Source organism: Strix uralensis, chromosome 14 (assembly GCF_047716275.1).
Source record: "Strix uralensis isolate ZFMK-TIS-50842 chromosome 14, bStrUra1, whole genome shotgun sequence".
NCBI lineage: Eukaryota > Metazoa > Chordata > Aves > Strigiformes > Strigidae > Strix > Strix uralensis.
The window spans coordinates 12,108,655-12,135,512 of NC_133985.1; the positions used below are offsets into that span (position 1 = coordinate 12,108,655).

General features: G+C 43.6%; 2 protein-coding genes across 6 annotated transcripts in view; one reads left to right on the plus strand and one right to left on the minus strand.

Moving 5' to 3' along the window:
• The window catches only part of UBTD2 (ubiquitin domain containing 2), a 60,751-nt gene extending 43,085 nt beyond the window's left edge, over positions 1-17,666 (plus strand). For 2 of the 5 annotated variants that reach the window (XM_074883784.1, XM_074883787.1), the window contains one exon: positions 11,467-17,666. In XM_074883784.1, coding sequence (XP_074739885.1) covers positions 11,467-11,864 — 398 coding nt within the window. In that variant the 3' untranslated portion in view covers positions 11,865-17,666. The remainder of the gene's footprint in view (positions 1-11,466) is intronic. The other 3 variants (XR_012630855.1, XR_012630856.1, XM_074883785.1) reach the window with 3 other exon arrangements.
• A 2,911-nt stretch (positions 17,667-20,577) lies between these two features.
• On the minus strand, positions 20,578-25,386 carry EFCAB9 (EF-hand calcium binding domain 9). The gene is given in 6 exon segments (XM_074883496.1): positions 20,578-20,666; positions 22,434-22,446; positions 22,555-22,731; positions 23,654-23,802; positions 25,250-25,331; positions 25,333-25,386. Coding segments are annotated over 6 exon segments (564 nt in total).
• Positions 25,387-26,858: the final 1,472 nt, after the last annotated feature.

Here is a 26,858-nt window from a genome sequence, read left to right on the forward strand (position 1 = left end):
CATGACAAAAGAACGTCTCAAACTCTTCATTTAAGAAGCTACAGACTGCTTGTTGATCTGCGTGTTGCAGATCTTCCAGACAGGGATATGTCTGTTTTAAGTGAATAATACTCCTCTGGTATCTGATAGTGGTCAGGACATGATGTCTAGTTTATTAGGTACTTCACAGGAGTGGACATTTATTCCATCACTGGCCACTCGCAGCAGTGAAACTGAATATCTGCTTCATCTGCCTTGCTGTCTGCTAGTAAAATGAGAAAAAGAAATATGAAGTGTTTAAAATGTATTCCTCATTGAAAATTTCAGTATAAGCCAATAAGAGCCCCCTAGATACTGCCTTCTGTGTGAAAAGGTGATATTCAGAGGTGGTATTGCTTGCTTCTGTAATTGACACAGAGCATTTAGCCCTAAAATTGGTGTTCCTGAAGGAATTGGTGTCCTTCAGAGTGCCTCAGTTCAGTAAATGAGGGACTCAACCAGACTTTGGGGGTGTCACTTGCTCCTTGTATGGATGCATACAGCTCCTCTTCCACAATCTCCAGTTGACAGTGGCTGTGACATTTGTCATTTTTCTCTGGTTTGACTTCAGGTATTTAAATAATAGGGAAATGCTAACTTTTCTCCAAGACCAAGGCAAGATAGTTATGGTCTGAAGCATGTGAGTTGCAGGAGAAGGCTTCTCCCTAGCACAACTTTTTAGGGACAGGTAATGGCTGGGCAAGTCCTACCTGGGGTGTATTACAGAGGGCTGGGGCAATACTCGCTAGCCTAATAGTGAGCCAAAAGGAGGTATGGTAGTACTTTTAAATCTTCCACAACCTCTTTCAATAAATGCCTTGGGATGGTAACTTCAAGTCATTACTGGGCTTCAGTGAGTGTGTTACAGAACAAATTCACCTCTGGAAATGAATATCTTCAGCACTTAGCAGGCTGATAAGGGTGCATTGGAGCCTGATAAAAGCGTGTGACAGACACCAGCTTCATCTGGTGAAATCCAGATTTACCAGTAAGGGGAAAAATACTAATTTATAAGAAATTTATTTTTTTCCTTACTGCTAACGTGCCCTGTGATATTATAGCTTGAAAAGGTTAAAACAACAAGGGACTTCTAAATTATAACTTGAAAGAGGCTGAGTTTGTTCAGACCTAGATCTGGCAGTTGCTTTTTGCTGACAGTTATCATTGAGAAGCGGAGTGGGCTTTGCTTTTTTGCTGATGCATGTCTGAGCCTAACACAGAGCCTAGTATGGAGTAAGCAATGTTTGTTTTGTAGTGTTATTGCAAAGAAAACTTGCAACAAAATAAAGCGTGTGTTTCTGTATACGTTTTGACTATTAGTTATTATACAGGAAAAAACGAGATCTCAGAGCTGCCTTTGCTTGATCACTACAGAACAAATAAGTTTTTTGTAGAAGGTCATAGCTGCAGCAAGGCCTTGAATGTCTGGGCTCTCAGCGTCTGTGCAGATCCCCAAAGCCTCTGCTAGGCAAATGTTTAGAGTGTGATGCAGTTCTAACAGTTGTGCAATCTTCTATGTTTATGCTTAATCAATAATTTTTTTAAAATTGTAAATAGGGTAATTGAAGGCGTAGCATCCTAGACGTGAAGAGCACGCTACATGGGATAAAGCAATACTGCAGGCTTCTGTTGCTCCACATCTTTCCTCCAACCTTCCGTAATCCTCTCTGCCCCCACCTTTCTAAATAGCTTTGTGTTGAAGTTTTATTTTAGGAGGTAGGTATTAATGTGGGATTGTCAGTTTGCTTGACCGCCCTGGAGCCTTTAACATTTTTGCTGATTAACCTTGGAGACTGAGCATGCAAATGAGTGACTTCCATGCTCGTTAACAGGTCTTTGAATGTCAACACAGGGATACAGGCAAGTTTGGGAGAAGAGAAGAATGATCAGGATAAACTTTTGTCTAGGTCATTCTGTGCTTTCTTTCTTTCCTCTGTTGCATATAGGTAGGTTATGGGGAGGGTTGTTTAGTCATAGAAAGTAGGAGTTTTCCACATCCTTCTCTCATTGCAATCTGGTGTGGGACTCGCTGCACTCCATAAAATCCAGCATTTGCTTTTGTGTTCGGTCTAAGAGGTTGTCTCTGCTGCTGTGGTAGCCGAAGCTGTAAATGCTGTCTCGAGCTGAATTTCCACCCATATCCACTTTTAGCTCAGATTAAACTAAGTCTTAAAATATCGTTTTGCTACCCAGAGAGGGCATTGTGGTGGGCAGGGGCTTGTTTGAAGGTTAAGCACACTGGCACCGGTCATATGCAATGGAGATGGAGCAGCTCAAAGCACTGCAGTCACTAGTTGCTAGTTGAACCTCTCAGCATAGGTCACACCTCCTCTGCCTTAGAAGCAAAAGAACATGCTTTTTCTTGAGGTGGCTACAAGAGGCGGTCCAAGGTAGGACAAGCAGTTAAGGACAGGTGGATTGTACTTAATGAGGTTAGTCTCGAGCAAAGGTAAAGTCATCTTTGCCTTTTGTCTTATTTGGAAAGGAGTGCAACAGGCTCTGGAGGATTTGTTGGATGATGTTGTTGTCCACGGTGTTGATCATTAGTGTCCTCCTGATCTTTAGCTAAAGGAAAATCCTCTTATAGTAAAATGCAAATAGTGTAGCAGTTACTTTGTCTTCCACAAGTAACTGGAAATAACAAAGTAGTTTGTCATATTAGGAAAGTGAGACTGAATAGTGATGTTTTGTATATGGTTATTATGTAAGAAGTCCTACTGTAATGGAGAGACTTTTTTCTGCACACCGAAAACAGTGCTCACAAAGCATGTTGCTTTTCATAGGATGATGGAGTCTTTGTAAACGTAGGGGTCTAGTTTAGGATTAACAGACCTTCTGCAGTCCATATGGCATCTCCTCTTCTATTTTCTGAAAAAGCATTTGTACCTCAAGAGCCAGTATGCTGTGTTTTCTGGGGGCCTTTCTACAACATCATAGTCAAACATCCATGACTTCTGCAGCAGAAGGAGACTTTTACAACTCTGTTTTAGGAGAGCAGAGGAAAAGCTTTGTAGACCTCCAGAGCAAAAACCGCTTTGTGGTTGGCAAGAAAAAGGAAAATTTCTATCATTTGTATAAAATGCTATTGTTAACCTCTCATTTGGTTTTCCAAGTCATAGGATTTTGGATGCTGAGTGCTAGGTATTCACTCTGGGTTTACAGGAACAACAGACTAGTTAAATATTCCATGGTAACAAAGGCAGTGACAACTGCAAATCTTGAGTTCAGCTTCTGTGGGTCCTCACACTGAACAGATAACCTGGTCACTTTAAAAATTGCCAAGTCCATGGAGTGATAGGATGCAGGCTCAGATGATTGTGATACCGTGCTTTCTTTTTTTCTCCACATCCCCCCACCCTGTTTAAGAAGATGAGTAATGGAGAACAGCAAATATAAATGAAGAGGGTATACAGAGAAGCTCTTTTACCAACCAGATTTTAAAAAAAAATTTTATCTAAGAAGCTTGTCTAGACAGGCATCTATTTTAATGACATGCAAAGCAGAATAGTACATGAATACTTCATTAGTAAAAAGACTTGTCATCTTTGAACCTTGATGTAATGTTTCTTGGAAGCTGTTACCTTATTGCAATATTAGATCCAAGTTTTACAGAATTATATAGAAGTGGCAGTACATATGGTATCACTAACACGACAACTCCCAAGCATTAATACATAAATGACTTTCTCTTTCAAACCTCATTTGGATAAAAAACGACTTGCCGATGAATCGGTGTGTTCTAGAGTGGCAAAAGCCTGCAAGGAAAGGGATGCGTAAACTTGCCGTAAAGGATGCCATGACGGGGTGCATGGTTAACCAGCCTCTAAAACCCATGGTTGTGGTTAAAATTCACCATCTTCTTGCATTGTTTAGTTTATAGTTGTTATTCATAGTCCTGGTCTAGTAACTGACAGTCCTTAGCCACACTGGATTACAGGTATGTACTAGCCAAGTGGGTGTCTTTGCCCCAACCAAAGCAGATGAAAAGCCAACAAGCTGCATAGACTGCAGGTATTTGTGCTCTAGTAAAACTGCATTAAGGAAGAATTAGCTCTGTTCTGTAAGCTACGCCGCTATCAAGTTTTGAGCTTTCTGGTTTAGGTCCCCTCTTCTCTGGCTTCCCCTCCTCCTCTGGCAGACGAGCACCGTGGGGCTGCAGATCCCAGTCCTTCTGACAAGATCGCCACTGCCGTTGTTGGCACTAGTGAGGATTTTTAAGAGGAATTTTTAATGGATTTAGTTCATGGCCCTGACCCTCCCTTTCCCATAAGCATTCTCCTTCCTACATCGTTCTCCGTCACCACCCATCCCTCCTCCTGTGGCAGATAATCCCTCTCCTCTCCCTGCCCTGCTCTCCCACAGCCAGCACAGCAGGAACGGTAAGGGATGCACACCTACTAACTGCAGCTAAAATTTGAAGAAAAGTGCCTTGCTTATCTAGTGCAGAAATTTCTGTCTTTCAGAAGACTGTGTTAATCTTAATTATCTTTCACCTTCAGCCTAGTTAATTAGTGCTAATGAATTAACTGATGCTGGTGCTCTGCTATGATAAAGGGAGAGGATCAGTTTGTATATCTGCACCAGCCTTTTCCCAAAATAAACTCCCCCTGCTCCTTCTCTGCCCCCCTCTCCAAAATCCAACCCAAAACAAAAGGTTTCTGACAAACATAGGTAGCAGTGGCATGGAGGCAGACTGGCTTTCAGTTACAGCACAGGATCGAGACATACCTCAGACGCAGTGAAGATGGCACATCCCTCTTAGCCAGCAGATTAGTGCAGAAGGAGCTGCAGAAACCCCTTGGCTTGCTTTGTGGTTCAGATGCATCTCAGTTTCTTTGGCAGGTGAGTGCAGGCAATGCCATCTTAGAGTGCAAGCTTGGCTCTTTGCAGTGTTGCTGCTCTCTGGTTTCTGTAGGTACTGGGCACCGCTGATCTGGTGATAGTGGTTTGAGTTTTCCTCCCCTGTGCCAGCGTGCAGGCGTGAGTTGCAAAACTGGTTTTAAGAATGGTTTACTCATGAGATCGCTAGCTTGATTCACAAACCTGCCCCGCACTGGGGTGAGGTGTGCTTAGTTTGAAGCAGGATGACTTGGATATACATGGGGATCTTTGGCTAGATCCTCCCAACTGAGATTTGCTCTTTAAAGTATTATTACAGCAAAAGCAGCTAGTTAGAATCATTCAGGTTGGAAGGGACCTCAAGAGTCTGTGTAGCAAATACTCTGCTGCAAGCTTGTCTCGGGTTATTGCCTTGCAGAGCCTTTTCAGACAGCTGAATGTACATTATTTTATCAGCAATCTTGCAGCCTGGGTGAGCTGGGTTTTCTAAAGAACATCCAAGCGTGGAGATGAGCATGAGCAGTGCAGTAGCTGATTCAGTGAACCAGCTACAAGGTGGTTCTCCCGCCAGAGAGCGGGGTGAGAGGATTACAAAGTCAGTGGAAGAGTGTCTTAGTTTTCTCCTTCTTTCCCTTGTTGTAATGCACTAAGCACAATTCCAGTCAGTCTTGTGCCAGTTGCCACAAGCAGGAGTGAGCTGGTCTCCACTCACCAAGCAGCTCCTGAAGCACTGGGATCTCCTGCTGGCTCTGGGAGTTGTTCTCCTTTGTGGAATTGAGCCAGACCAATAATGTTCCCATAATGGAAGAGCTGTTTTACAGTGAATTTGAAATGAGAATTATTAAATGCTTAACACTTACTATCTACAAAACCCATTCTTTAAGGAGCTGGAGTAAGTTTATTATAAAGGAAGGCTGAAGATGAGAGCAGAGCTGTATTGTGTAAGCAGTTGTGCTGTGGCTTAGGAGACAAGTTTATACCTTTATAAAGGCTTTGTACAATAGCTTTATGGTAGTTTAAATTTGCATAATGCATGGAAGTTTGGTGTGGGAGAAGCATGGGAAGGGGCTTATATATGTGGTTTATTATCAAGTGCTTCATCCATATCATTAATCGTTATAGCCTCGTCATTGTTCTCTGTACATGGTGCAAGGCACAGGCTTGCACGAGTACTCCCGTATGTTGCCCCCCTGAAAATGGGAGAGCTACGGTTGTTAGCTGCAGCATTAAGCCATTTCAGTCATTATTAAGTTATATGGGATTTAACGTTAAAGCTTTTTTTCTATTAACTCCTTGCAGGTTGTGGTGGTTGTGAGTTGGAACAAACCACTCCTGTGTTTCTACTTGTTTGATTGTACTTGTCTCAATCCTGTTCACGTACTGGGCAAAACCACCCTTCACCACTCTCGTGTGCTGTTGATGTCAGTACACATTTTTTTTTTCTTACAAGATCCTGTGTTTCCCAGCTGTGACCTGGAATCAGCAACTAATAAAGATGAAGAGATAGATCAGCTTTTCTGCCGCAGTCATTGCTCTCTAGGAATTGCTGTACTGTAGGACCCAGAAGACGACCTGCTTGTTTTCTGATGCTCATAACGAGTTTCAGGCATTAGTGACCTATATTGGATTCACACCAATAGTCTACAGGTGAAAGCTCTACTATTACCAATTTGTTCAGCAATCCAGGCTCAACTTGGGTTTGGAATGGAGTTTTTCAGTAAGAAAAACAAATGAACCAGCTGTTTCTTGGGCAAATGTGTTATACACAGACACTTAAGCCTCTTAAATTAGCTAGTCTCATTGCAATGCTAGATTTTGTTTTGTGTGATCTTAATTTCTCTTCCTGCAGCAAGTCTGTCTGGGGGTAGGGAAGAAGAGATGGAAATCTGCTCAGTTCTTAAGTTTTGGGCGTTTCTGAGCAATACTTCTCAAAACTGCTCAAAATCTTAAAGAAATAGAAGGCACATCATGAGCAGAAAACAAAAAAATTGCTGCTTTTTCTGAAGAGAGAATGGTATGCAGCTTTAATGCCAAAATGGCATTAAAATACATTAAAACTTTTAATGTTTTTAAATGACTGTGGTCATATATGCCTGATTTCAATAACTTGCAAAAGTTCACCTTCATGTCATTTAGGTCTCTTAAATTGTTAATCCTTTAAATGTGCAGAAGGACAGGTCAGTCTGAACTCTGAACTGCTTAGGGGTGGAAACAGTATCTCAACCAGCCCTTTTTTTTTAGTGCTTTCCCTTACCAATTCAGAGAAATATTTCCAACCTAATAATATTAGTAAAACAAAGTTTTTATGTCCTGCAAGGCAATTAATTTCAAAATGTTCCAGTTCCGTATGCTTGCTGATCACATCTGCATCTTTTTCCACCCAAAACTGTCAAGCTGTCTCCTACCTGGTTAACAACCAACAGGGAGCTCTGCCCTGTAGCTCCTTGCAGAATTCCTCAGTCTTCAAGCTGATGCTACTTTTGAAATATTAAAATACTCCTGTCTCCTGTGGTTCTAGCATTGTATCTTCTGTTCCATATGACTTGAATCAAGCCTATAAAGTTAACTCCATAACTGTGGTGCAGCATCGATACTGAATGACTCCAGAGCTTGCTTGACAGTCTTTAACTGGGAAATTTTCAGAATATTGAGTCAGTCAGTGCACTCAAAAGCACTCTTTAGATTACATGCCATGGCACCTTAATTCTGAATGGTAGAAAGTTGGAGAGGATTAGGGTTTGGATGGGTAGGTTCGTTTGTTGATTGGTTCTATCATTGGCTTCCTCAAAGGCAGTTCTTCATGTTGCTACCAGGATGTTTTGTGTCCAAGTTTATTAAAGTCATGTCAACATCTAGAGGAGGATTTAAATACACAAACAGAATACTCAAGTATATGAAGTATTGATAACCTTAACTTGTCCTCTCCTCAATATTGTCGTAAGGTCTTTTTATAACATCTTGATCTTTCATGTCCAGTACAGAATCCTCCACCTAGACTTGTGTGCCTGCCACCCATCCTCTCTGATGCTTTCTTCCTGACATCTGTCCCTTTTACGTAGTTTCTTGGTATGATCCAGCAGTGAAAATTCAAAGTACTGACTCACCCTCTAGGCTTTGGCATCTGAACTTGGTCTGGTTGCCTAATGCAGCGTCCAGCTGCAGGATTTGGGGAAGGAAGGGGAAGCAGGGAAGGGGAAAGCTGTCTAAGTGGGACTGGCAAGGGCTGTCCTCATGCAGCTCCGAGCACCCTGACTGCCAGGCTGGGCACAGGGCTGCCTGTCTGAACTGCAAAACCTATGTTTGCATTGCTTTTTCCTTCTCTGGTTTAAGGAAGGCTGCATCCTTCCTATGCTGTAACTGGATGGTGAGGACCCTAGTTGCCTAGGTAACAGAGAAACCTAAAAAAAAAAACCACCACAGGTTTTTTCTTTTTTGCACTGTGTTTTCTCATAAAAGCTTGACATTCTTTTAGTGCCCCTTTCTGCTGAATAACTTGTGTGGCCTAATCTGATGTATCTTGCAGGGAGGATCAGAAACATGGTTTTCAATTATAACAGCAAAATTATGAAGGGTTTTGTAGTTTGGATGTTTAATTTCCTGCATGCTTTGCACTGCATAAGGGACGCTGCAGCAAATGCCTTGGTGAAGAGCTGCCATCTGGCTGGTGAGATAGGCCTTGCCGTGGTGGCTGTGGGCAATTCGACCACTTTCTCTCTTCCTCTCCGATAACTTGTATTTGCCAATATCACTTAAAATAGCTCCACACTCATCATGCCTTCTGTTTAACACATTCAGCCATTGTTTCACTTTTGAACTCCAACCAGTGTGACACCCCTTCACGTTCTGCCTTTGAATTTGTTGCCATTTACAACATCTTGAAGGTTGTAGCAGAGGCTGACCATCTCCAAAGATCACTTAACCAAAAGCCTCATAAAGCCCGGAGGGCATCAGCTAAAGGGGACCATGGTGTGTGTGCACAGCTCTCTGTCTCTTTGGAGGTGAGGACCAACACCTCCTCGGCTCCTCCTTGGAGCTCTGGCTTGGCCTTTGGCAGGCGTGGTGTGCCAGTAAGGAGGTGGTACCACCATAAAGTCTCTTCTGCTTGCAATAGTTGTCTTCTGTGCTTTAACCAATATATCCAGTCTTGAAAGCCATTGAGTGGTAGGTAACGGGCCTTGAGAGTCTTAGGGACGTTTCTGCCAGTATGAGTGGAAGAATGGGATTACTCGTAAGGTTTATGGTAACCATTATAAACAGTTTCTTAGCCTGGGATGGGACTGTGCAGTGTTTATTTCCAAGAGGTTTCCTCTAGTGAGTCTTTTTTTTTCTTGTTTTTTTTTTCTTCTTTTTAAAAAGACAGACCTCCAAGTTAGCTGCTGTTTCAGAAGGTTTTTTTAATATTGCTTATCTGATTATGATTAAGCAATCTGGTGTTTATAGCATATGCTTTGACCTTGATGTTAGTTCAGCTGGGCAAGGATATAAATGATGAAGAAATTCCTTAGCAAGCTTACCCCATGCTATTTAAAATTAACTCTTTGATATGCTATTCTAAAGTAGGAGCATTCTTTTTAAGATACATGGCTTTTAAAGAAAGGTGCAGGTTTAGCTGCCCTGGCTAAATTTAAAGGCTGTTGAAGTTCGGATTCTTCTTTTTTTTTAGCAGCAAACTGCATCTACTTGTTTCTATGAACTGTGAACCAGAATTCAGTGCTGTGACATTTACTAAATAGATCAGGTGTACAGAATGAAATGAACATTGTAAAACAACACTGAAGTATGGGAACTTCAGGCTTTAGTCTGTGAATCAGAGAGTACCATGAAGGGTACGGATCCAATACAGTTTTGATAAAAGCTGCTTTGCTCTGAGATTCATAAATAATACAAGACTGTAGTGAGTGGTATAACTATGTTTTTCTGGATTTCCTTTTTTGTTTTGTTTTCTCAATAAATCTCAGGACATAGCTGCCCTGGTGCTACCTGTATAAACAGAAAAGCCTCAAAAAGCAGCTGCAGCTAAGACGTTGGTCTTTTAGCCAAAGACTTCCTCTGTGTGTTTCCATCAACGCAATTATCCTTTAAAAAGGGGGCCTTCTGTCTGAAAGAAAGAAGATTTCCAGCACAAGATGCTGCTGTCACATGGAATGAGTGACACAGTATATCCCCAAGTTACAATTTTATATTGTGGTAATTTTGCTGATCAAACAGCAAAGTTTAAGACAACTCGCTGTCAGCATGAAAAAACCTCCAACTAAAAAAAAACGCCCTTAGTTTCTAACAAGGAGCAGTTGGATGTTCTGTGCAGAACTGCCGAGTCAAAGAGTTTTTTAAATATTCTGTAGCTCAAGGACTTGGCTCCTCTTCAAACATTTCCAACTACAAAAGGATGGGTGATCTTGCAAGTGAATGTGCCCCCTCTAGGGGCAAAACCGCAGAACTTTATTACAGCAGGTAAATTCAAAAAGGGAGAAGCATTTGCTTGGGAGTGTGAATGTCTGGGGTTTTTTTAGCCACAGTGAGAAGGGATTTCTGCTGTGATTTAGGATGCAGCTTCCTCAGCATCTTGGTTTCCTGGCTTGCTGCAAGAGGTGATGTGTGCTGTATGCAGCAGGGCTCTCCTTTCAGCCTTCTCTTGCTGCAACTCTTTGAAAAATGTGCTGCTGTTTTTCCAGGGTAGTTCTTGAAATATCTTTATAGAGTGAGTCTCATACTGTGAAAAAGTCAGCTTATATTTGTTACTTCAGTAAGTGTTACAATTCTTGAGCCGTTCCATGCGTGTTGTACCACTTCAGTAGGAAGGAATGTCGTGTGCAAGGCAGCACGCTGCTGCCTGGTTGTCTTTAACACAAACACCCAGATTATCCTGAGGAATCTCTCAGGAGTCTGGGGAAATAAAAATTACTCCTGAAACTTCAGAGTTTTGAATATGGGAGTTACAGATCCCATGCAAATATAAAGTATGTGCTGGGTGTCATTGCTTTTGGTGGTGACATCGTGCTCCGTACGGAGCCACAGAGTTGTCTGACTTGGGTGGTCGTGTGTGTTTGTTCTGGCAGTGCTCACTAAAACATGGGTCCTATATGAAACTATTTCAGCAATTTTTAAATGTTTGACAAGTTACAAAATCTTTCTTTCACAGGGGTCTTTTGCCTTTGGTCTTTGCCATTTTGTCTTTTCACAGCTTTTGTCTTTTCACAGGGTTTGGGATTGTGTAGTTCATCCAAGTAGCATTTTCTGGGTGCACATGTGCCCTGAACCTCAGGCTGTGCTGCCAGAGAAGTACTCCTCTTTTAAATGGCTCGTGGGGAGAACATCATCCTCCCTCATCTCTTCCTGCTGCTTTTGAAGTTTATCCTGGTTTATCTGGAGGGAGGGGTGCATTTGGCTTTTAGAAGGTGCTTGTAACTCAACCCCAAGTTTCCATATGAAAACAAAGTGAAGCAATTTTTAATGAAAACTTGAGATTGTTGTATCGATCCTTTAAAGCCTGAATTCAGACCTCACCGCTCAGATGGTTTAACAGTAGGGTAAATGCTTCCGAGCGTGACCACTTCAGTGTTAAATGTGAAATGCATTCATACTCATGTTTTCCCCTCTTATCTCCTAAAGGTGCTCTTACAGAGTGTTACGATGAACTGGGCAACCGGTACCAGCTTCCTGTCTACTGCCTCGCCCCACCTATCAACATGATAGAGGAGAAGGGTGACCTGGAGACTCTGGATATTCCGGATCCCCCACCCAATTCAGGGCACGAATGCCAGCTTCGTTTGCGCCTGTCCACAGGCAAAGACCTCAAACTCATGGTCCGCAGCATGGACACGGTGTACCACATGAAGAGGCGGCTGCACGCGGTGGAGGGGGTGGAGCCAGGCAGCCAGCGCTGGTTCTTCTCAGGCAGGCCACTGGCAGACAAAATGAAACTGGAGGAGCTGAAAATCCCAAAGGACTATGTGGTGCAAGTCATCGTGAGCCAGCCCTTAGCAAATCCCACCCCGGTGGAAAACTGATTTCTGCTTGTTTATTGATTCTTCTTTCCTCCGTCTCTGTCATGGGGTTTGTTTTCACTGCCCTCTCTTCTTTCGGTTTGTCCTGCTAATGGATTGGTTCCAAAAAATGACCAGCAAAAATTCCATCTGTGATGGAGATCTGCAAAAACAAAACATAAAAATGTAAACTGGCCTTTGGGGTTTGCCTGATCATCATATTTAACACAACAGCAGGCAGCACAGGGCAAGGGCAAAGGAAGGGAGAGGGAAGGGGAAGGGAAAAGGAAGGAGGTATAAAGAGGGAGGGAAGAGATTGTCGTTCACTTAAACAATACAAATATGTAATGATTCTTAAAACTGTAGGTGGTGTCCTGATCCATGGAGCCAGAGCAACAGAGAGCACTTTTTTTATTAAATAAAACTAATCAATTTATAAAATTTCATATCAGCACCACATACAGTTCGTGCAAGAATCACAGCTGCTCTGGGTAGGTCCCGCGCTGCCTGTTCACGGGGATCCTTTCTGGTTTGACCTAACTCACGTGCTTTGCCCAGGCACGGCCGGCCCTGGGTAGCGGAGCTGCGCTGGGGGCTCGGTCTCAGTCCCATGCAGGCAGCTCTCGGTGATCCTCAGACCAAGCAATTGTACATTCCAAGATGGCAACACAGTCCTGTGCCATTGCTGGCTCCCGAGCTGGGAACACAGCCCACCGGAGCCTTAGGCAATAACTTAGTCAATGTATACTCTCATGTACTGTACTGTAAACTTACTTGCTACAAGACTGACTTAGCCTGAAGTTTACTGGCTGACTGGCACCTGAGTACGTGCCTGCTGAATTAATATATATCACTCAGATCATGAAAACAAGCTTTGATCAGGCTAGCTAAGGTGAGTGATGCGCTGGTCTGTGCTTAAGCGTTAAGTGCATCACCTTTGTCAAATGGCACCAGTGTAATAGGTCCAGGTTAAACTGCAGTTACACCCAGATGCAATGGATTGCAACTTCCCCTGCTCAGTTCCTAGAGGGCACAAAGCATGGAAGATGGTAAGGAGGATACAACAGCACATGGTTTTCAGCTTTTTGTGTGAGTGTCATCTGAAGCAGCGGCCAGTCTTCTAGCTCTGGTGACTCCCCAGCCAGGGCAACTGGAGGTTGCCCTGGAGGAGAGCGTGATGGTGGTGTTTCACAGCCAGTGCTTTCCCTTCAGAATGTAAGAGGAGCCCTTTCAGCAAATGACAAATCCTTTTGTAGTCTCAAAAATCTGAATCAGAGCATATTGGGGGGAGGGGGGGGGAATCTAATTGTTTGTTTCCTCAGTTAGAGATGCTCTCTGTGTTCCTTTGGCTGCTCTGCACCCCTGTCTGGTAATGCCTTTGTGTGAGATCAAATGCCCTGTTCCTTTTAAATGTGATTTCTAGTTTGCTTGTTTTTTCAGCCATCATTGAAATGACCTCACTTCTTCCCAAGTCGAATGTGCTGTTCAGGTATGAATAGCGTATTTTTATTGCTTTCTGTCTTCCCTCTTTGAATCAATGATCTAAAGCTACAGTTGTTCCAGCTCTTTCTCGTCTGCTAGTGAAACTGGTGGGTTACACTGACAATTTTAAACTTGTTACTTTGCTCCTTCACTAATTCCACAGAATTCAGTTTCTTGGACTCGAAGGGAGTTCTTGCTCCGTGAGCATCAGCATAGAGCCAGAATGAGCAGAGGTCACTTGTAGAACAAGATGAGTCTTTCCCAGCAGGTGGAAGCAGGCACAGAATTTGCATTGACGGTTGGAAACAGATCCACAGTTTATATGCATTTCCCATCCCACCTGAAGTAAATATATCTTTCTTTTTGGTCCCCTGTTGTATTAAGCCTATGGTTTTTTAGCAGCTCCTTTAGCCCTAATTTGGTACAGGATGAATGAAGTGCAGTGGCAGAGCTGTATAAAGGAAAATTAGTTCCCTGTTCTCCTAAACACCAAAGTGACTTGGTTTTCTTTTTTCTTTTTTTTTCTTTTTAAAGGTGAAATCAAAGCTGATAAATACTAATCTATAAAAAAAGTTTTCTATTGTGGAGTTTTTTAAAGGCAGATATGATTTACTATACTGGGTTTTTGCAGACAGATCTTTTGCATTCCAGAGGGGAAAAAAATACTTGATATATAAACAACTAAAAAATCTCTCGGGTTTTCCCTGGGCAAAGGATGGTTTCGTGCCAGGAAGACACTACTTGTCTTGTAAGGGATAACTTACATCTCTGTATAAATGGTCTTTACAATGTCATTTCCCTGCAGTCTGTTCTGGAAGCGGGGAAATCATGATAGATTAAGGAGGAGCAAACCAGGGTGACAGTTCTGTAACTGTGAACACTAAAACACTACTCTTTTTTTTTTTTTTTTGTATGATACATTTTGTTGATTTTTTTTTTTCTATTTTTGATTCAGGCCATTGTTACCATGTACTGTCTTTGAGATTACAGTGTGTAGAGTCTGGGAGAGCTCCTTCTTTCCCTCTCCCCCCGCTCAGCTGTAAAAGGTTCAGTTTTATTATGCCATAATAGATGACCATGTTTTATACTAATTGCTTTTATGTTGGGGAGCAAGGTGATGATCTGAAGGCCACGTCATGAGTGGACTTTCAGTAGAACAGAGAATTGGTTCATGAAAATACTCTTTAACAGAGTATTTTCTCTGTTAACTCTTTAACAGAGTATTTTCAGCCCTTAAGCATGTATCTAAAACAAAAAATTCAATGGTAAAGTGCTTTTATAGGTGAAAATGAAGACTCTTCAAGATCTTTTGTATAAAATGACAGGTGTACTGAGCACATACCCTGCTGGAAACAAATTTTACAAGATTTAGGAAAGAATTCTAAGTTTCAAAATATATATTAAAAAAAATAAGCATACAGTATGTTGACTGACATATCCCATGTATACAATTAGAAGTTGCAATATACATTGAGAGAACAGTCATTTCTGTCTCTGAAATGCCTTGTCTTTGTCCTGTGAGATGGTCTTTGGTGCAAAGGCCAGTGCAGGGGACCAGGCTGGGGCTCCAGTGCGACTTGTGCAGGCTCCTGGGGCAGAGCAGGGCTCCCCACATGCCTGGAGGAGGGAGGGAGGGAAGGTTTGTCTAATTGCAGAGCAGAGTAGGCACGGCTGAAGTGAGACTAACCACGTACTAAACAGCTGTGTAGCTGGCAGCCCCAGTGAGGACTGGTGCAGATCTGCACGGTGGACACCAGTGGCTGCTCATGGGGAGAAGGGATAGAAGCACGCCGGTGTGTGCATCTTTGTTTTGCAGCGTGAGCATGTGTCGACCTTGCAGCTCGACACCGCTGGACACGGGGCCTGGGCTGGGTTTTGGCATGCCAGTTGGCGTGCTGCCCTGCACTGTGTGGTGTCTTGGGTATAATTGAAGCAATGCGACAGGTTTTTTAATGTACACAGCCATGAAACTGCAATGCCAAGTACAGACAAGTGAGGAGTAATAGGATTTTTTATTTGTTAAACCCATCAGCCCTTTGTGTCATTCCTGATTATCTCTGGCTATGAACTGATGCTAGTAGACAACATTTTTACCACGTTAGTGACAGGTTGGTTGGACATGATTCAGATTTTTATACTCTTTATTGTTGCTTCTGTCTGACCCAGAAGCAATAACCTAGTGAAAGTCCACACTCCTGAACAGCTTGAAGGGCAGAGAGGCATGAACATGTGTAGTCTGCTGGGGCAAGGGAGCTCCAGAAAAGCCGCAGGTGCTGTAGGTACGTTGCTCCATGTGCTACAGAAGGATGCTCAGGGTCGTCTTCCACAACCAAGTGACAGCTGCTCCTTCAGAGCATCCAGCTCCCGAAAGTTTCATTGACTACCTTGGCTCTTTGTGCGTCACAGTTTATTGGTGTCCTCTGCAGAAAACACAGCTTGGAATAGCTGCACTGAGAGAACTTTTTTATAGTTTTCTGAAGGCCTCTGCTTCTCTGGATCTGGGAAATACTTTGGAAAACTAAATGATGTGAGTCAGCAGTGTAATAAGTTGGGTTTTTAATAGACCCCAATGCTAAAAGCAGTAATAATAACAAAAAACCTCACCCCAGGAGCAACCAAACAAAACCCGGCTTCTCCTCACCTTTCACAGAAAGTTCCAAAGTTGCTTTGGGGAGAAGAGGAAAGAGGAGTTCATTGGAGCAACAAGGCAACATATGGCAATGTGCATAACCTTTGGTAAAGCAGATGGCCGGTTGATAAAATATTGCTGTAGTATGACATGCTTCTGCATATATATCCATTGTTAGTAAATAATGTAAAAACTTAAAAACTATTAAAAAAAATCTTTGTTACAACAGTGGGATGCTTTTAGCCATGGTGTTTTGAAAGCATTTTCACTGTGTAAGTGTTGATGAACTGAATGCTATATGTTTCTCCATTTCTATCTTCAGAAGCATAAGTGGTAGCTACATTTCTGATTCTTGATCTATATTTTACAAATGCTTTTCTATGTCATTGTACATACATCCAAGACCCTGCACCTTATGCAGACAATGTTTACATTACAAAAAAAAAGTTGGCTTTTTCACTGCGCTGCTCAGATCCTGTTATGTTGAAAAGAAAGTAGTCTCTGTTAGAAAAAGGGGCTTTTTTTTCCTTTGCCCTTCACCACTTCCCCCATAATTCTGACTCCCTCCTGGATGACAGCTGGCAGCTCTTGGACAGCTTGCGCTCTCCTGGAGTAGGATGTAGAGGTATTTGAGAAAGGCGTTTTCAAAAACTTGCTTTGGGTGGGGGGATGAGCTTCATATGCTCTGCAACTTTCTTGGAAAAAGAAAAAAATCTGCTTCAAACCCACTAGATGTTGGTGGTCTGCCTTGCAAGTTAACTGATCGAGGAAGCTTTGGAGTTCAACTTCCCAGCAACCGTGCTTCTGTCTTCTCCCAAAGGAGATGAATGTCCTGCAATTGTTTCTGCAGCTACAAACACTTCTGTTGGTTAATGACTGTATATACAAGTCTGCCTGCTTTAAGACTTTTCTTTTCATAAAGTGTTTTTGATTGCTCTGTTCTGCAAATGGCTCTCCTCTTCTGTATTTCATCCGCTTAGATACTCCGTAGCTGAGTGTGTGTTGCTCTTGTTCATAGGAGATGGAGCTATAGCTCTCCTTCAAAGGGAGATACATGCCACTGAGCCTACAAAAGTCAAATGGTTGGAAGATGTGATGTTTTAACCAGCGGGCTTCTTACTGTGGACTTTGAGACTTTTAATAAATATGTCCACTGGACTCTCTGTGAAAAAGCATGTTCCTGCCCTCAAAGCAGGACCACTTGTTGGGTATTTATCCGGTAGAACTCTGTATTTGTATATTTTACAGATGAAGACCATTCGATCAGAGCCATGGGGCAAATAGAGAACTTAAAATCCTGACTCCTGCCTTAAAACTTTTAGTTCATCTTGAGCTCCAAAAATTCTGCACCTGCTTGTTCCCAAGTCCCTTTTTTCTTTAGGAAATTTGAGTCCAGTCAAAGGCTGGAGACAATTTAAGGAAATTTAAAACAAATTTTAGCTGATGGCTTTATTAAAATAACTAACCAGTCTTGTATTAAAAACCCTATTTGTGCCTCTTTTAAGTCCAGGGAATGTTTAAAAAGTGGAGGTGGCTTTTGAGCAATGATTGAAACGACTGCATTAGCTGGCAATTTGTAAGACCCTTGCTTTCATATGCTCTGAGCAAGAGACTTCGGTTTGTGTCCTCTCTGCCTCATGGTAATGGCTTTCAAAGATGGCTGGTACCATCAAATTTGTACTTCTTGAATAAATATCTTCATTTTTATGGTAAAACTTTTTGTATGCAGTTTGTTTGTGTGTGCCATGTAACATTCATTTACACAGGATATGGTGCTAGATTTGGTATTGACACAGAAAATACACAGCTCCAACATGCAGTGAAACAAGGACGAGGGGATTCCAGTGACGTGACCATTTTTTTCCCTTGTAACTCTTATAAATTCTTTTAGAATCAAATATAACAGTTGTACAAAATATGCTTTTAAATTTCCCCCCGCGGCTCCTTCAGTTAATGAAGAATTCTAGGCCAATACAAAGATGCTGTGAACATCAGGTAACTTTTAAAATGCATTATGTATTTTTGTGTTGTACCTCTGTTTCTTGGTTGACATATCTCAGTAGCGTGTGCACGTATTTTTAATCAACTGCAAAGCACAAGCAGGTTGTCTTTAGACTGTTAAATTATATGGGTTTTTTTTTTAACCTAGGGAAGATCTTTTACCATTGAGAGCAAACCATCGTGAACGTCTATTGGAAATGCTGTACAAAATTTCCTGTATTTAAAACAAAAAGAAACTTTTCTCCCCTGCATTTAAAAAATAAAAGTAATCCTGGAAATGCCATGCCTTAAGAAATAAACTCAGTGTTGCTTTTCTTTTTAAATTTCTTCAATAGGGCTTTTAATTCTGGGCTGGAGCTCTACAACTTTTTCATTACCTATCTCATACCCTAGAGATACATTTTGGTAGTGATTTTAGTATGTGACAACGTTTTCTCTTGCGAATAAGGTGTGCAATCTGTGGAGAATGCAGGGCCTGGAGCTGCACTCAGACATCCAGCATGAACCTCCTCTGTGCCTGGCTCGGCTGGCTGCAGATGTGCTTCTGGCTCCTTGGTGAACAGTGCAAAATAATGGATCTGTGTAATTGTCCTATAATTACATTAACTGACATGTCTTAATTCAGGTCACCACTTTATAGTCTTGATTAACTACCTAAGGTATCAGAGGAGTAGGAATAATTTTTTTGTAGGGCACTTTGGTCTAATGTTATCACAGCTAAACATTTCAATTATTTTTTTTATCTTAGAATAATTTCATGGTAGAATCTGTGATGTGAGTTACCAACAAATGTGATTTTCCTGGAACTTTTTTATACATACATTTTTTAATATATTTTTTATTCCTTTTATATATGTGTGTGTACATATTCCCTTTTTTAATGTAGATATATACATATGCAAAATAACAGGTGCCAAGGCTTGTTTGTAACCATTTGTTCTAACCCATGAGACAGCCCTGCTTCCACCTCCCCGGCATGGACAGAGAAGTTCTCGGAGCTGATTTCCTCAAACACCGGGATTATAAAACTCCGTGGGACCTTTCTTTACCCATCTAGCTGAGCAAAGTTTAGTCACTTGTCAAGTAGTAAGAGGGATGTCTGTCTCCTGTTGCATGTGTGCATACAAACCCACACCACCCCAAGCTATCCTTAGTATGCAGCTGTAGCACAGTTCGGTGTATGGAGTGGGCTGGGGAACTCCAGGCTGAGTGCTGACCAAAGCAAAACCCCAAAGGACAGGGATTCTAGGTCAAAAGTGCACAAGAATTGAAATTTTCTTGGTGGCTGCAAGCAGTAAAATCAAGTGCTGTTTCATACCCTACAGCATACAAGCTTAGGGGAGAAGAATATGATTTATAGAGCTATGTTATACAGATACGGTGTTTCTATTCCTAATTAATATATAATTAATGTTTTTATTGTGCCTATATTCATGTTTCATTGACCTATATCTGGCTATAAGACATTGCATAATCCGCTATGACTACCGTGGGGTTTCTGCCACGGATGATGAATTCTGGGTGGATGTTGCACCCTCGCGCCTGGCCTGTGCCAAACTGATTGCTAACTGCTGGTTAAAGCTGCGTCCCAGTTTGGCCAGCACACCCATCCCACTGGGCCTGTGCTCCTGCGGACTGGTGCTGGGCTCCAGAGACAGCACCAAGGGAAATGGTCTTTAACTGCACTTGATGTTGCTGCTGCTTATGCTGGGGCAACTGCCCCGGCCAGCGCAGGACTCCAGAGCTGCTCTGGACGCTGTAGGGAGCATCTGGCTGAAAGCTTGAGGTGGCCGGTCCCTCCAAATCTCAGCTGAAAATATCAGGGTAATTTATGGAAAAGGCACTGAGCTCTCATCTCAGCTCCGTAAAGTTGTTCATTGTGTTCTCTCTTTCTCTGAATAATTCCAGAAAGTTGGGATTTCAGATGGGTGGTTTATTTTCTCTGGACTCAGAGAAGTTGCAAAGGTCTGAGAGGTGGGATGCGGCCTCACAGGCGTGCCGAAATCTCGCTTCATGGGAGGTCAGTAGCAGTGCTTGGAGACTGGAATTTTCAATTCTAATTAGTCCCTTATGCTGCAGCCATGCCGCTTCGTTAGGGAAGCTCTCTAATGGCAGCAAGTTTGGAGGAGGCTCAATGGTGTGATGGCCTGTGTGTAAGGTGAGAGGCGGAAATAAATTCACTGGGTTGCTGTGCCCAAAGGGTAAACAGTCAATATTTAGCAAGAGAAACTAAACTGCCGCCTTGCTTTCTCTCCACATGGACTTAATTAGGTGGTTTCGTTAACAAAGCAAACAGCATTTCCTGTCGTTGGGCTGTTCCTCTCGAGCGGCAGCATGGATGCAGGGAGCTGCCTGAGCCCGGAGCACGCAGGCGGGGGATGCAGAGCAGAAAGCACGGGAGCAGAAAGCTGCCAGCATGACTGGCTCCAGCCTCGGCCATCGGTCTGCCCCGTTTCAAACCAGCCCGGCTTTGTGTGTGTCTGAACGTGGCAAAAGGGCAGCGCTGGGGAGGAAGGTTCTCACCAAACCAGTGTGGAACACAGGGGACAGGAAGGGGTTGTCTCTAGATCACCAAGACGACACACCTATGGTAGCGCGTGGGGGAAGCTAACGCTGACATCAGGCTTAGTCCTGGGGAGAGCTGTGAGGCACCAGGCTGAAGTCAAGTTGCATCAGTCCTTCCTCCTCCTCAGACACCAGTCTCTGGTGCTCACCTTGGCAGAGCAGTGGCGATGTGCAATGGAGAAAACAGAGCAGACAATGGCTTTACTGCAGCACTTTGATTTATTCACTTCCTACAAGTTTGGTACATCTATCTGGCAGTTGTAAGCTGAGCCCAGGGGGACAGAGAAGCGAGGCTGCATTGTTCCCAGCTGGGTAAAGGGTTCTTGTTAGTGTGTTAGGAGCTCTCTGGTTCTTCTGGGAGGCTATTCATGATCCCCTTCCTCTTTTTGTTGTTGTTTGTCTGTGCAGAAGACTGCAAACATCTTGAATTCCCTGTAGTTCAGTTTTGGAGAGGAGATAGATCCCTAGCTTAGCAAGGCAGCCTTGCCCAATATAAACAGTTATTTCAGAGAAAGACCCCAAGTCCAGGCTCCCATCCCCTTCTCCAACTTGCTCTAGTTTCCTGATTAACTCAGGAGAAATTGGTTTCAACCAATTGCCTCTGGCTCATCCCCAACATGTTACAGGCTCACAGGGCACCTCTCTGGCACATGGCTGTTTCTCTACCATTTGTAATGACTTGCAGATGTTGGAGTGATTCATAACAGCTGGGGTTATGGTGTGGATGAGGGGGAGTGGGGTGCCTTTATGGCTGTGTCAGAGCTGTGCTGCTCCTGCTTGAAATGGCCCTTTAATCAGGCAGCCTGGAGATGAAAGGACAGGATCCATGCAACTTGGGGCTGAAACAGCTTGTTCCAGGAAACTACTCCAAGGGCATTAGAGAGCTATCCACAGGCACTGAGTAGGACGGAGGCTTTGATACCTTGCTGCACTGCTAAACCATACAGGAAACAGGCTGCAAGCCCTGCAGGGCTTACCCGAGAGATGCAACAACTGCCTGTAACAAATAATTGGAGAGGATGCTGGTAGTGGAACATAGAGGAGGAGAATTATCAATAAAAACAATAACCCAGGAACCTAACAGCAGAAAGGAGGAGAAAGAGAAGGGATCTCCCTCAGTTACTAATGGCTGTCTTGCTAAATGTGCTCCTGGAGCGTGCTGAGATGCTGAAGTCATGAAGACAGTGTGAAGCTGTGACACAGATAAGAGATGTCTACAGTCTACTAATGACTGATTCTGTACCAGTGTAGCTGTAGGTGGTCATTAATCAGAGAATACTTCAGAGCAGGGAGGGACTTGAAAGAGCACGAGTGACCAGACAGGGACAAAGGTGAGCTGGTGGCAAAAGCAAATTGGCAAGGGATGTGTGCGTGCACCTCCGTAAGGACTGTGTCAGTGCAGAGCTGGAGGGGAAGTGCTGTTACCAGCTTTGTTCCCTGTCTGCTTGCAGGTTGCTGCTCCCTGCCATGGGGCAGGGATGGCCAAGATCCCTGTGGCCTCTCCTTGGAACCTGGAGCTGGTTTAAGGTCACAATGAGGGATCCATCAGAGAAGAGAAAGAGCTTCCCCTGGGGCTCTTATCTGGCATCAGCATCTTCATGGCACAGGCATAAGTCACGGTGCAGCACTTGTTATCTTTCTAGGAGTTTGAAGGCCGAGTGTACCCCTCCAAGGTAGCCCCCTGGCCAGCAGCTCTGGGAATGGATTGCAGAGAGCTTGGAAAATAATTAGAAGCCACAAGCAAACTCAGAAGAAAATGGCTTAAATAAAGGCACTTCTGCCAGTCCTGCCCACCTCCTCCCATTAAGAGTCTCCTCAGACAGAGGAATATGCCTGGTTTACCCCCCAAAAATTATTTCTTCCAGTTGCTCTCTTACTGTTAAAACATTTTCAATTCAGACTGTGCAATAAGTTACCAAAGAGACGCTCCTGAAGTCAATAGGAAGGAAACTCAGGCTTAAGTGAGAAGTGGCTGCGGGGCTGCATTTAGGGGCATTTTCATGACCTATCTTTTGACTGTAATTTCTCTAATTTTACCTCATCTCCAGAAATATCAAAGTCCTTGAATATCTTCTTAAGTTCTTCTTTCTGGATGTTGAAGAGAAACCTTGTGGCTTCAAACTCATTAAAATCAATCACATTATCCCTGTCTATGTCCAGCAGTTGAAAGGCGGGTCCTGTGTGCCGGTGGATGAACTGCTTTTAAAGATGGTTCTGTTTTGGGGCAGAAAGGTTTAGAAACAGATGATAAGCACTGATTTCCTGGTTGGAAAGAATACATGGAATACCAACTGGTGCTTGTGTTCAGAGAATAAAGGTGACCTCCTGCTAGTCGCACCCACAGGAAATACCAAAATCTTGGTGCTTCCTGCTGCAGAGCCATGGTGCTGCTGCTAGCTGGGTTCAGGCTTTGCCAGGGAGAGGTACCACAGCTGGCTGAACTCCAAAGCTGCTTCGTGAGGTCCTCTCCCATCCCTCCCATGTGCTGAGTCACTTGCAGGGCTATGTCCCATGGTTGGCTCCTCTCCTTCATCCCCGAGTCCTGCAGGCAGCAGCCCCAAGTGCTGGCCCTCAGCTGGGTGTCAGGTCTGGAGTGGAGCTGCCAGACATGTCTAAGAGCAAGGTTGAGCTCTGGAGATAACCCTGGCTTTACCACCCCTGTCCCTCACAGCAGCCTGCTGTCCCTGCTGCTTTTCCCTGAAAAGGCACTGGTATCTCCCCAGCCTGGTCTGTAGGTGATGCTGGGGAGGCTGAAGAAGGGATCAACACATGCTGCACCTACAGACTAGCAAAAACTGATGGGTGAAAACAGATGCTTCCCCACAGGTAGACACAGCCAAGGGCTTGGTTTTTGGAGAACTAAGATGGACAGCCAGAGCTGGGAGGAGTGTTTAGGTGGTTCCTACTTTGCAGAAGGTTCAGGGGTGGTTTTATCGCAGAGGAGCAAGGTTGGTATTAACAGGATTTTGCTCATTTCCCTGGTTTCCTTTTCTATGCAGCAGCATAGACCCAAGGACTCTCTCCATCTCTTGCACGCCATGAGTAAAGATCAGCTCCAGTGAGCTGATTCCCTTTTCGGGGGTGTTGGATGGTGCAGATGTCCCTGTACTGACTCCAGGACTTGCAGGGTGCACACCTCGTGAGGCAGGAGGGTGCACGCCACTGTGTAGAACTCATTAAAGCAAATCCTCCCCCTCACGTTTCAGTCCAGCAAGTCAAACAGCAGCATGAGCTGGTCCTTATTCAGGTCGGTCACATAATGGAGAAAGCAATAAAACTGCAGATCTGGAAAACGGTGAGCTCTCAGGCATGTCTACACAAAGCTGAGAGCAATAATTAGCAGCATTTATTTTATTTTAAATGCCCACTGCTCACAGAAATGTTGCATAGGCAATTAAAACACAGTAGCAGACAAGAGATACTGTTCATAATTAATAGACATTAATAAGATGGTCATGATTTATGAAAGAGGCATATGTGATTCCTGCACAGAAGACAATGTTGAAGTGCTCCTAATTTTATGTCTTTTTTCTCCTTCACCCCACCCCTGGAGGAAAAAAGGACTTTTCCAACAAACCAAAACCACTGGAAAAATAACCCATTTTTCTTTTGGAGATGTCACTTTTAACTGATGACCCACTAGCAATTACTTTTAGTCCTATTTAATCTTCTCTGGTGCAGAGGAAGAGACAAACGTCCAAACCCAGCATTTCCCTCAAACTTCCCCAAGTGCAAACACAGAGGACAAACAGCCTCCACTAAAAAAATTTACAGCCTGATCCAATTCTGCTACCCTTAAATCTCTGCCAGTGGGGTAGATCCATGGAAGAGGTGCGCTGGAGCACCATGAGGGTTTGCAAAAACATGGCAATAGACTCAAGAACTGCAGGTGGGAGGTAGGGAAGCTGTGAACCAGCAGACGGGGGGTCGCAAACAGCCTCATGTGGAGGACACTACTGGCAAGAAACCCACCTGCTTTCTAGCACAGAGCACAATGGGTTTATGGAGAGGATTACATGATGAGGTTGCTGCAGTACTAAGGAATTAACTTCAGTGAGCCAGAAATCCCCTCTTGCCCCATGTTCCTGGCATCTCACTTGCACAGCTGTAAAGATCTCCTTCATTGCTGGCCTGGGTTTTTTCCTGCATTGATTATCTGCTTCTTGTGCCAGGACCCGGTTATCATGTTTGTACAGCACTAGCAAGCCTGACCTGGGGACTTCACATGCTGCTGGGGTGCAGAGGACAATTCTACTACAAAATCAAACAGGTTTCACAGGCTCTCAGACGTTTTTCTGTGTCACAAACAGGGAAGGGGGCAATGGAAGGGAGAAGGGGAAAAGAGGATCTTCAATGAGAGCTGAAAATGCATCGTGGCTCTGCATGGTCCCCTGAGCCATACATATTTCAGAAGCCAATGCGGGAGTAGCCAGTCCGTGTAACTTCCCAGAGCAGTCAGGGCATGCTAGAGCAGGGAAGACTTGGTGATACATGCTGTATCTGAAAGCTTTTTGGGGTATTGCCAAGCTCTTGTATTAACTAAGCTGCTAGTTAATTAGTATTACAGAGTGCTGCATTTGTTGTAACATCTGAAGTGCAATATTTGTAACGTCTGTTATCTCTGGTTTTAAATCCTAAGCGATGTAGCATTCTGTGTATCTCTCTTCAAAACATTACACAGGACCTGTGATTTTAGAGCATTAATGCCAATCTCGTTTTTAGAAGTACTAACTGTTCAGGTGATTCTTTCAATGAACATCCAGGAGCTGGAAATAGTCTGCCAGTGCCGCAGCATTTCCTGCTGACAGCAAGCAGCATTACTTCATCTAAATGCAGATGCTGCAGAAAACACCCAGATTTCAGCTTCATCTCAGCTGGCCGTGGAAGACCAGCGAAACAGAATTAGCACTATGGCAATGACCTCTCACAGAAGGAAAATTCTGCCCCAGAACCAGATTCAACCCCGTTTCAATGCATTTCCCACCTTTTCAAGAATTCCCCTCAGCTTTGGAGACAAAGGCTCTGTTTCCATTCAGCATTAAAGGGTAACGTGTATTAAAATCAAGGGGCAGAAACTATTCTTACAATGCTCAAGAGCATTAAAACTGACTAAAATGTGCAAGAGACAGACTTTAGGATTTATTTTAGATTGTAATGCAAATCTCAACCTCAGACAAGTGGTACCTCAAAATTGTTGGTCTGTGCTGAGGAGGTCCTACATAGCAGCCACTGCAGGGCTTTGCTTTTCCTCTTAGCCAGGGGCTTTGGTGTTTCTAGTTTCCAGTACCTGACAGTGTCCTGTGCAGCATGTCTGGGAGCTATAGCTCAGAGATGGCTCTTTCTGAATGCCTAATTTCTTGTTCAAGTTAGCTGTTAGGAAGCTGAACTGCTCTTATATTTATATAAAGTGTTTATCACCTGTTTCTCTTCCAACCCGGAACAAGTCCAATCCAGCACAGCAATAAACACTGAAAGTGCTCTTTATTCCTTACCCCTAACCTATACCAGGAATAATACTAATAAAATCTAACTCCATTGGCTTACTTTGGCCAACAGACCCTCTGTAACCCAACATCTAAAACACGGAGCTGTATGTGGTCTTGTAGTGAGGGCAGCAGTTTCTTCTCCCTGGGTTGTAATCCTGAGCGAGAGCTCAGCTCTGCTAACGCGTGCTGCTGAGGACCGTGCTGACTCTGAGCAGCCGTGGTGATGCTTGTGACCATCTGTCCATAGGATCACAGGTGCTCCCAGGAGCTTGGGGCAGATTTGCAAAGTTTTTTTGCATTTCTGGAGTTCATATGCTCTTTCTCTTATTTATCACTTGAGAAAGAGTAAGAAGTAGTAATTCATAGACAGATAATTAACCTCTTTGCTGATTTGGTTTGACACCTGTGAGATTTCTGCAAGAAAGGGATGGAAGGAATTCAAATGTCTGATTCTCTTTTGCTACAGAGCCAAGAGATAGCAAATGTGCTTATAGGGTATCAAGTGCTGGATAAAAAATGCCACAGCCCTCAAAATGCTGTGCTGAATCAGAGTTGCTCAGAAACTTTTGAAGGGGTAACTTGAGTTTGCAAAATTTATGCCAGCGAAGAAGAGAGACTGATCTGGTCAGCCTACCCTCAGCTAGTCTGCGGGGCGTCTACCTACACCGCGAGCCTTTTGGCACAGGACGTATCTTGGATTCTATATCTTTACAGCACCTGATAAGGACAGATATCCCCAATATGTGCCCACAGCTCTTGTAGGATCAATTACAAAGGTGACAGAATCAAACACTTACCAGGGAGGCCGATGGCAGAACAAGGGGCAATGACCACAGGTAGCAGCTTAGTAAAAAG